At 44.4% G+C, this 11331-nt stretch overlaps 1 protein-coding gene across 10 annotated transcripts in view; it reads right to left on the bottom strand.

Moving 5' to 3' along the window:
• GREB1 (growth regulating estrogen receptor binding 1) overlaps positions 1-11331 on the bottom strand; it is a 122574-nt gene that overhangs the window by 25053 nt on the left and 86190 nt on the right. For 8 of the 10 annotated variants that reach the window (XM_077310879.1, XM_077310887.1, XM_077310870.1 and 5 more), the window contains 8 exons: positions 10842-11039; positions 10576-10756; positions 9026-9221; positions 8144-8280; positions 6031-6370; positions 4454-4569; positions 3224-3423; positions 1790-1879 (listed from right to left, as the gene is read on the bottom strand). In XM_077310879.1, the coding sequence (XP_077166994.1) occupies positions 1790-1879; positions 3224-3423; positions 4454-4569; positions 6031-6370; positions 8144-8280; positions 9026-9221; positions 10576-10756; positions 10842-11039 (1458 nt within the window). The remainder of the gene's footprint in view (positions 1-1789; positions 1880-3223; positions 3424-4453; positions 4570-6030; positions 6371-8143; positions 8281-9025; positions 9222-10575; positions 10757-10841; positions 11040-11331) is intronic. The other 2 variants (XM_077310845.1, XM_077310862.1) reach the window with 1 other exon arrangement.

Here is an 11331-nt window from a genome sequence, read left to right as displayed (position 1 = left end):
TCCTCTTCCGTCTCCAATCCTCCCCCCACCCTCGTTCAAGAAAAGAAAGATCCTCCTGCTGCACATGGCTCCCCCCCTTCTGAGCATCCCCAATTGAGTGCAGAACACTTTCTGTTTCAATTGGGGGGGGGGAATAGAGGAAGACCCAAGTTCAGATCGATCTGAATTCAGCAGGATCCATAACAGAATAAACAAAGTAAGTGCAGAATCAGCCTTGGTTTCAAGCAAAAAGTAAGGGACAATTCACACAGTGACTTCAAATACAGCAAAATGCTAGCAGGTGAAACATAAATGCCAAATCTGGATAACTGGGATTCCAAATCGCCACGTGATCACACACATTCTAAAACTGGATTGAGAGGAGCTTGAGGAATGATAATCTAGGTGCATTTTGGAAGAATAATCAAGAAACTGATTCAGCATAGATTCATAGTATATCACTAATTCCCTAACTGATATATTATCACACTGAAATGGTGGCTTGAATCACATTTGAAGCAAACCAAACCAAAGCATTCTCTACACCTTCCCCAGCCCATGAGCAAGCAGTTCACAGAGGAAGAAATAAGTATCCCATCAGGACGCTCTGGAAAGGACAAGTACAAACACCCCTTATCATAGGATGTTTCTCTTGTAAGACAATCATCTCCATGTAGAGTGAAAACCTCTGAGTTGGGGCGGGGGGACTGGATGGTACCAGTTATGAAATATGACCTGTTTTGCCGTGAGCACATGGGTAAGCGTGTTTACAGTAGCTTCCTGAATGTGTACACTGTCATGCCCATAAGGCCTTGTGAACTGCATTATGTTTATCTTGCTATAAGCACTCACCCTGCAGTTTGCAGAGCTTTATGCAAATGACAGTGTATACCTTTTCCCAAATGATGATAACTCCTGCTACAATAGTTTTATATGTGAAGCATCATGACTCACTCATTTGGTTCACTCAAGGTAATTCTTGAAACGAAACGTGTAAACAGATCCAAAGTACTGTCTCAACATTATATTGCTATTTCTCACCATGGCCAGACTTGGAGCTCAATGCAACTAAGTGTGTACGACATACAACATTTTGGAAGTGTTCTGTTTTCTACTGTGACCAGTGCTGCTTGGAAGGATGTTATTCCGGTAGGGAGGTGCGGGGTTCCTCAGTCAATGCTCAGGAGACATCAGTCAATGGGCAGGAGTGTGAATGGAGGGTAGTTATTATTAGGGTTTTTATGATGGTTTTATGAGCCTCCCTGTATTGAGTCTGCCATGAAAACGCTGGAGGGCGTCACTCCAAGGGTCAGACATGACTCGGTGCTTGCACAGGGGATACCTTTACCTTTATGATGGTTTTACTGATGTTGATGATTACGATGTTTTATTGTTGGTGGTTTTATGTTGTGAACTGCCTCGAGCCCATCCATGGGGACAGGGAAGATACAAACTTAATAACAAATAAAAATAAAGGGCAGAGATTGGGTAGTAGTGGCCATCGAAGTACGGCAAGTGAGAAGGGATGGCTGGGAGGAAGATGAAGCCCACTCATGGGCACAGATTCTCTGCTGCCTCTCAGGCAAAGACAGGGAGAAGGAGGGGAGAATCCATGTTACAGAGTTCTTATAAGTAATACTGGAAAAAATGTATGTAATCCCTTAAACTTTGTCTTGGCAAAATTTTTATTTCTTAGTCTCCTTTCAGATGAGTTGTGAGGTAAATCCCAATTCACAACAACATGGGCTAAACTGTGATAATCCCCCACCACCTAAATAAATACCGTAAATTGTTCATGCCAAAGTCTTACTTGATGTTTTAGAAGAAAGAGATGAAGCTGCAGAATCATGTGAGCCAGATCGTTCTCTTTGGACAGGGCTTCTTTTTTCTGAAGTGGAGCCTGGTTCAGGATTTAAAGGGAAAGAATTTGCATTACATTTTCTGAAAGTGGCTTTGTTCGATCTTGGTGTAGTGGTTAAATACAGCAGCCTCTAACTGGGCTTGATTCCCCATGCCTCATCCACATGTGACCTGGTGCTAGTCACAGTTCTCTTAGGGCTGTTATTGCAGAGCCAATCTGTTAAAGCTCTCTCAGCCCCAACTTCCTCTGTCTGTTGTAGGTAGAGGAAGGGAAGGCGACTGTATGCCACTTTGAAACTCCTTTGGGTCGTAAAAAGCAGAGTACAAAAACCCAGCTCTTCTCTACTTTTAAAGACTTTAAAGTAATGAAGTAGATGCCATATTATTTACTGGCTGGAACTGAATTGTCCATCTCTTTAACAACCCACTCTGAAGTTTCAAGGCTTCCACATACACAATGAAATGGTTGGTATTAAGCATTTATAGCTTCATTATGAAACCTTCATAGGCGTGTTTATCAGCTCCAGAACAAATCTGGTTGGGATTCCCATGTTCCTTAAGGCCCAGCATTGGGAAACAGTGTCACTAACCTTTTCCCATTATTAGCCACAATTCCTCATTTCTCCTAGCTCCCCAAAAGGATTCTAACATCAACCTTTCTCTCCTCCTCCAGAATACAGCAAAAAAATGATAGAATGGGATCACCTGAACTGGAAAAACCTGACCTGGTGGGTGCAATTGGGAACTAAGAAGTAAAGGGGATTTCGTTTCTTCCCGCACATGTTGTATTCCAAACCTTCAGTGGCGGTCTCATTCAAATGAATTTAAAATGCATGGAAGTGTGCATGTCTTGTGGGGGACAGAGTTAGACTTTTAAAAAAATCCTCTCTTTCCTGCCCTCGGGGTGGCTCATGAAGCTGCACCCCCCATTTCATCCTTAAAGCAACTGAGTGCACTAGGTTAAGCTAAGAAAGAGCGACTGGCCCAAGATTGCCCCAGAGCTTCATGGAGGAGCAGGGATTAGAATTCAAGTTTCTGTAGTTCTAGCTGTCTATTCTATTCCATTCACCATGCAGGGTCTCAGTCTGGAACAGGAAATCCTGGAGTTAGCAGCTATTGCAGATCAAAACGACTTGCCGTGTTGCAGTTATTCATAATATTTGTGTCTTAACATGCTATCTGGGCCTAATGGGGTACAGAAGAGGATGGGCATTTCAAAGCAGTGCCAAGTCAGCGAAGAGAGATTAACCATCACTCGACATAATTACTGGATCGTCAAGTGCCCAAGAGTTTCCTCTACGTCAGGATCCCCTAACCTGATTTTCTCAACCAGACCTTCTAGTTGACATCTTGTAGTGCAATGAGCCTGTGAATGTCCGTTTACCTTCCGTTACTGTTTCTTCGTCTTCATTATCAGTGCTGCTTAGCTTCTCTGGGTCACTTTCCAGAACGTCATTTGAGACCACTTTCTCCGGGGAGGTTTCAGAACTTACAAAGTAGGCTGCCAAGCCAAGTTCTTGCTCCAAGGCTGTTCTCACCAAGCAAGAGGAATTTATCAAACGCAAATCGCAGTATCTTAAGGACCTTGGACAGAGAAATAATAATTAATGAAAGAACTGTAGGAGTCTTTGAGATCATTTCTTATCTATTGTGATTTTCGTAAAGCAAAACTGGCCAAAACCAGTTTATTTCCAAATTAACATCACTGCAAGGGAACCACAGTGGTCGCTAAGTAGTTATTTTTATTGATGAATACTAGATGTGTAGCAGTTTGATTGATGCGTGCTAATGTTGCCAAAAACCTGGCATTTGGCATTTAGTGTGCATCCTGTCTACACATGTACTGTAAATAAGACAACACCCTTTCACCTAGACTATGTTCTCTAAAGCTAGTAAATGTGATATATTTCCTATCTTAGTCTGTGTCAGCACTTACTTAATAAAAAAGATATGGGGAATGGCGATACATTGGTGTGCCTTGTCAGACATCCACAGTATGAGAAAAACTGACTATATAAGGTTTTACTGGGCCAAGTGCATTCAATGAACTCCAAACGTTTGCATCCTACTATCTGGAAATTAGTCCATCAAAGAAAAGGCAACATCTGATCTGCTCTGTGGTTCTTGCTTAAAAACGATTATTTAAAAGGGTTCCATGTAGAGGATGGAGCAGAGTTGTTCTCTTTTGCCCTGGAGGGATGGACCAGAACCAGTGGGATGAAATTAATGCAAAAGAAATTCCGTCTGAACATCCGGAAGAAGTTCCTGATAGTTAGAGCGGTTTCTCAGTGGAACAGGCTTCCTCAGGAGGTGGTGAGTTCTCTATCTTTGGAGATTTTAAACAGAGGCTGGATAGCCATCTGATGGAGAGGCTGATTCTGTGAAGGTTCAAGGGGGTGGAAGGTTACAGTGGATGAGCGATAGGGTTGTGAGCGTCCTGCATAGTGCAGGGGGTTGGACTAGATGACCCAGGAGATCCCTTCCATCTCTATGATACTATGATTGTAATATGCTGTAGGTTTCATGCTACTGGAGACCAGCTTGTGCGTACCGATCAGCACAAGAAGGACTAGGCTGGATTTCATGGAACTGTTCACCAGTGCTGAGTTATTACCTTGGCAGAGACTCTCCTTGAGGGTCCATTCCACTGAAGATCAAGATGCAAGGCAGACCTTCCAGTTCCAAATAGGTCTGTGGACTCCATTCAGCATCTTCAATTTTTTGCCAGATCTATCATGACATCAGAAACAAACAAGTCAGCATATATCTGATGCACTGCAGAAGACAGAAACGGTGGCTGGAGTCCAAAACTGGGGTCAAAGGTGGGAGAGAGCATTGCACCACAAAGTTCCTGGTTCAGTCCTCAGCTCAGCTACAAACTTCCAGAAGAGATTTAGGCAGGCTGCTGTCTCTCACCCTCAGATGTAATGCAGGGAAAAAGAGTAAGAATAATTCTGGCTGAGTTTAAGTACTGCAGTCAGGATTACAGAAAACATGCATGTGATGGTTTAGGACAACCAGGTTTTCATGAAACCCTGCAGTTTCTTGAAAGCCCTGGAAGGGTTTCCTGAATGGGTGTGAGTTAATTAATTTTTAATACTTTTTAATTGTATTAAACATTTATCAAATAATATGACCATATGTGGTCATGTCGACCCACCCCTTCCAAAATGGCCAATGATGCCCCTCGAGGGGATGGAAAGGGGAGGGGCCCCAGATGGGTATCTACACAGCTATGTTCTTCAATGATATTCTGCACGATCACACCACTTCTGGGGTTACTTGAAGCCTGAAGAATGTTTCAGAGGTTTCTCAATGGTAAAAAAGTTGACAAAGGCTGATTTAGGAACAGTGTTTCATGAAAGCTAAGCATTTTAATATCAAGAGCCCCAAAAAGTTACAGCAATACAAACATGCAGTTTAATTCTAGGTGTAGATAGTTTTAAACTGTTCCAAAATATGAAAATACATGTATTGATTAAAATGCAAGTTAAAAACGCTTTAAGGCCTCTATAATATCCTCATCACATACATAAAATATCAAACCAGGGCCTACAGCTATAGATTAAGAGGTATCTGCAATTTCAACCTAGCCCTGAATTACAATTTATGAGATTAGTAAATTTTTAAAACAAATTTAAAACAAACTTAAACACAATTTCTCTTTTATGCCACATATATTGTTGTTGTTAGATGCAAAGTCGTGTCCGACCCATCGCGACCCCATGGACAATGATCCTCCAGGCCTTCCTGTCCTCTACCATTCCCCAGAGCCCATTTAAGTTTGCACCTACTGCTTCAGTGACTCCATCCAGCCACCTCATTCTCTGTCGTCCCCTTCTTCTTTTGCCCTCAACCACTCCCAGCATTAAATACTGACAATTCTATCCTCTCCTTTGTTCCCCCTTCCTCCTTAGCAACCTATACTGGGTCTGTTCTATTTCGGAAATACTTATCGGAACCAGCTGGCAGGCAGGCCTGGGGCAGGTGAAAAAATGCTGACTGCATTGCCATGGATACTTGGCAGTCCAGATACTGCTTATCCAGCAGGAGGAAAGGCTAAAGATCTGTGTAGAATGGGCTGGTCCACCACTGGAATTCAGCCATCGTGCCAACAGGCATTTCTGGTCAGCAGCCACATTAGCTGTAGAGCTCAGGTCCTCTCTGGAGTTGACCGGCTGTACACGTTACCTTGAGCTGTTCCACAAAGTGTTTCCCTATGGTGATTCCAGAGTTGGGATTGCCCAAGATGATTTCAAAGTGGTCCTCAAGGGCAAGTTTTTCCCGCACGTGGTTGAGGCGTTCGTAAGCCACCGCCGCCAGTGGGATGCATGGGATCCTTAAAACCACCATAAGCCCATGGCCGCTGCGGCACTGTCTTGATGAGTTGATGAGATTCTGAGTAATTTCTAGGGTTTCAACCGTGGTGTAGTTCTTCATCTGGGACAAGCCACACACAGCCATCATGGCTGCGGAATAGTGCTGCACAAGGACAAACGTCCTTATCACTGCGCTATGCAGTCTGGGAAACCTGGAAGAAAACGGGAAAAAGACTTAAGAGGATGCGCTGTCTGTAGGTTGTGTGGTTCCCATGAAATGTCTCCTCAGTACTGACCCATGTTTCCTGTTAAATTATCTAAGGCTGAACTGTCATGGTATCCCTTTGCAGCACTCAAAAATTCATCCTTCCATAAATAAATAAAGATTCTACCTAGTTTTCAGCAGAAACTAGTATTCCCCCAGCAGGACAATGCAAACCACCACCAGTGTTATCTGCATATCCATCCCTAGCAACTGAGTCTAGTTTCCCACCAGCATAATGACCTCAGAGCGTCTCAGGCTGCAGATCCCTCTCTGCCAAAATCATGTGGATGTATTTACTCATTTATTATCTTACTGACTCCCTTTTTAATCCTGCCTTTTTTCCAAGTGACTCAGGGTGGGACACATCGTTCCCAGTTTGGTGTAGTGGTTAGGAGTGCAGACTTCTAATCTGGCGAGCTGGGTTCAGTTCTGCCCTCCCCCACATACAGCCAGCTGGGTGACCTTGGGCTCGACACGACACTGATCAAGCTGTTCTGACCGAGCATGGATATCAGGGCTCTCTCAGCCTCACCCACCTCACAGGGTGTCTGTTGTGGGGAGAGGAAAGGGAAGGCGACTGTAAGCCGCTTTGAGACTCCTTTGGGTAGAGAAAAGCGGCATATAAGAACCAACTCTTCTTCCTCTTCTCCCTTTTATTCTCCCAGCGACCTAGCAAGGCAGTTAGGCTGAGAATTCATGAGTGGCCCAAGCTTGATGATTAGGGGGTAGGGATCTGAACCGGATTGCCTCAAGTCCTAATGCAAACTCATTGAGAAGGACCTGCCCTCTGCCCCCATTCCTTGCCCAAGATAACTCTGGATCTGTCTGAAGGAACACTGGCTATCAGAAAGGGGTTGATGGAAGAGCAGCATGTATTTCTTAGGTTGGGTCTTCTGGTATTTAGTGGCGAGTGCTGGCCAACCAGACCAGCTAAACTGGAGACAAATGTATGTGTGACTCTATGTGTGTGTGTGTGTGTGAGGGGGGGAGAGGGAGGGAGAGAGGTAGGAAAATCCAGAAGGCCTAAGTTAAGAAGAGCAACAAAATGTGTGCTTGGGGGGAAATAATTGGGGTATGTGGGACTGGTGGAAAGCGCCTCCACAAATCAAATCCTCAGGATGATAAACTTTTGCTGGTATTTTTGGCTAGTGGAGGAAAGAATTATCATAATTAACCAATAATGCCTCTGAGCCAACCTTGACTTTTATCCAGGCTATATCAAACATCACCGCTTGGAGCCAAAGTTCTCTCTCCTCTTGTGATCTCACTTCCAAAAGATGGAGAGGGCAAATTTCCCATGATCCTACCCTCACACGGTAGGTGCCTACTTTGACCCACATGATGTTCCTGAGGGTCCACTGGGAGCCCAATCTGGGAGGCGGTAAATGAGGAGGGAGAAGGCAGAAAAGTCATCATTTATATAGTGCAGTTCCACTCACAGTAAATAGATGAGGTGGAAGGAGATAAGAGATTGTGCTAGAAGGGCTCATGTTTCAAGTCTGCCTATACGTTTGGTCATCGATAGCCCAGTAAGAAGAGAACAGGAAGGCCTACTGTTGTTAAATATTCATACTTTTTTTAAAAAAAGAATATATTTGAACAAAGGCAAAGATTAAATTTAGTAACAAGGCCCAAGTGTTCTATTTCATGGAACACCATCCTTTCTGCAGAGCTGGACCGTCTCTGGAATGTCAATCAACTCATGTGCCCCACAGGGTACCTTTTCCCCAAAGCCATGACCATGGCTTCAAAAGAGCTGTCGTAGCGAAGCAACGGGAGGCTGTGTCCAGAAAGAGTGGATTCAACAAACTCAGACAGTCCGTAGTACTTCTTGTTTTCATGGTACAAGTCAGCCCCCTAGAATAAACGAGACTGTGTCAATTGAAAAGGATGCTTCATGATAATCATTCAGCCGCTCACCAGTTTCAACAAATACACATGCAGGAGCGTGAACACTACTTTAGCCTGGCTTCACAGCTCTCCTTTTAAACGCTCGCCCCAGCTTTGCAGGCAAAGCTGCCTGTGAAGCTGGGGGAAACATTTAAAGGGAGTGGTCAGCGCGTCGAACAGCTAATAATGACAGGCACCCTAAGAGTATACCTCAGCATCATCTTTGGAATTGTAGTACTAAGGTTCTTGGCTCAAGCAAAGCTGCTGGTTTCAATAAATATTACATTGTGCTTGTCAGCAGATGGATGCCTCACTCAGAAACTTTAAGCTACATCCTCAAAGGATTCTCTGTCAGTCGGAAGAAAAGGGATGTCAAAGACCGTTTATGCATTGGGAACTTCACTGCCCCAGCTCCTGTGCAGGAGCACAAATCAGGAGGGGATGAGGTGCACCAAGCCAAATGCTCCCCCATGTGGGTGCAGGAAGAAGTGGGGCAACCCGCCACGATTAAAAATCCAGCCTACAGCCCGTCATGAAACATCCAGTGCATAAACGGTCAAAGGGAGGCATTAAGCAGTCCATGAATTGGAGATCAAGTCTTCTTATTCTGCTCTAGTTCTGTCATACCACATAACATCTTACCTATGGCCAAACTCAATAAAAGAAAAGCTCACGTGGAGCCTGAAAACTGAGCCTCAAATGTTTCTCTTACATTGTTGTATAATGATGGCCAGTGGATCTCATTGTAAGGGCTGATGCGAGTGTGTTGTGTCTGCAGAGCATAGGGGAAGGACGTCACATGAAGCGTCACAATATTCGGGGCCTCTTTCACCTCTCTGCAGTTAAGCAGCCTGTCTACGAGGCCTGCGGCTGGATCAGACTGAGGATAAAGGCTGTGAACTGCGCTGCTTAAAAAAAGAGAGAGAGACAATGAGAATGAGAGGCTAACCCAGGTTCCAAGGGTTAGCCTCATAAAGATACACATAAAACAGAAAGACATGGATCCATTTTTTCCCCAACCTTCCTGAACTCAGAAAAAGCACATCAGTTATCAGTAATCTTCTAAAAGTAACTAGTTCAGTCATAATTTTACTTTTTTAAAATGAGATATGTTTCCCAACGGCTCTAATTTAAAACTAAAATATTAAGATGTGTTTTATAGTAAGGTAAAGGTAAAGGTATCCCCTGTGCAAGCACCGGGTCATGTCTGACCCTTGGGGTGACGCCCTCCAGCGTTTTCATGGCAGACTCAATACGGGGTGGTTTGCCAGTGCCTTCCCCAGTCATGACCGTTTACCCCCCAGCATGCTGGGTACTCATTTTACCGACCTCGGGAGGATGGAAGGCTGAGTCAACCTTGAGCCAGCTGCTGGGATTGAACTCCCAGCCTCATGGGCAGAGCTTTCAGACTGCAAGTCTGCTGCCTTACCACTCTGTGCCACAAGAGGCTCATTGTGTTTTATAGTGCAGAGATGCAAATCAACAACAATCTCAGTTTCCACTGTATTCAGAGTCACCAAGCACCTTAGCTGGAGCAGTGCTTCATTCCCGCCATTCACTTCCCTTGAAGTGCAATCTCAAACTTCAACATTCACTTCAACAGAAGGGTCTAACTCTGCTTAAGCGGCTCTGGTTATTTTTAAGGAAGCCGCTCAAACTGACATTAACACTGTTTCCTCTCAGATCGTTATGAGTTTGGGGTGGGGAGGAGCGGGAAGGGAGCTCTCCTGTCTTTTGGTTATATCAAACTTTTCCAACCTTTTGACTATGGAGGAACACCTCAATTTTTTTTTTCAGGCTTTGGGAAACCCCGGAAGTGGTGATAGTCCCCTTCAGAGAAGTGAGCATGGAAGTAAGACACGGGAGCCGGCCAATTAATCAATTGATCACTTACCATTTCCATTGTGGAGAAAGAGACTCGGCCTGTAGAGCAATAGGGGAAATGGGCTACAGTGAGGTGTAGTGTCAGTGGCCATCCAAACTTCTGGGAAAGGCCACCTAACCCCTGGGGCAGTCTCACATAATTGCAGGATTCCCCGGAACCCTGACTGGGAACCCCTGAGTTATAAGATCACATATAGGACGCTTAAGCACACGGACTTGCTTCGGGTGTGATGCTGAAGATGTCAGAAAGGAATCAAGCTTATCTCGTAATATATGCTCAGAATAGCTGCAAAACCACCATCCTACGCAATGCAACAAAGCTGTATTGCACCACAACCGAGATTAACACCGTACACCGAAAAGTTAAACCGTTCTCACCTGACAAGGTCCCAGTGAGCATGATCATGGATCAGGACAAAGAGCGTGTGTGGATTCTGCATCGAATTCTGCAAAAAGGTTTTAAATTTAGTCTGGGCTTCGGTGTCAAGTTTGACGACATATTGCTCCACTCGCTGCTTTGTTAGATGCTCCTTCTCCAAGCCAAGCTCTAATAGGACACCTAAAGGGTGAATACAACTCACGTCAGCCCATCCAAACCTAGCAGAGGCCGATGTAAATTTGTACACGTTTGTGGCAATAAGCACCTGAATGCCAGAGGTGGAACAACGTTTGCTGATAGGTCACTTCCGAAGGAGGGACACATATCAGAAAATCAACTTTCTCAAAGGAACCCAAGTCAAGGTTTTGAGTGCTCGAATCTGCAATGGAACAAACATGAGACAGCAGTTTCTGAGCTACTGCGAGCTGGAAGGGACGAATCCGATGCCGCTCAAAGTTATAACCTAGAAGGAAAGGAAAAATAGGGTATAAGGGCTGAACAGTGATTATTTAGATATTTACAAGTTTTGCTTCTCCATTATTTATAGAACAAATCACGGGAAAAGTTGCATCAGCAGTTTTGAAGCACCATGTGGTGTGGTGCACCTCCGGCTGCTTCAGTCCTTTTGATGTAACATTATGGAAGTGGTTCTCAACCTTCCTAATGCCACAACCCTTTAATACAGTTCCTCATATTGTGGTGACCCCCAACCATAGGATTAGGCAAGTGTTCTTTCACAGAAATTAAACGGAAAC

The sequence above is a fragment of the Paroedura picta genome, chromosome 1 (assembly GCF_049243985.1).
Source record: "Paroedura picta isolate Pp20150507F chromosome 1, Ppicta_v3.0, whole genome shotgun sequence".
Classification (NCBI taxonomy): Eukaryota; Metazoa; Chordata; class Lepidosauria; order Squamata; family Gekkonidae; genus Paroedura; species Paroedura picta.
This window is presented reverse-complemented; position numbering and strand designations above follow the sequence as displayed.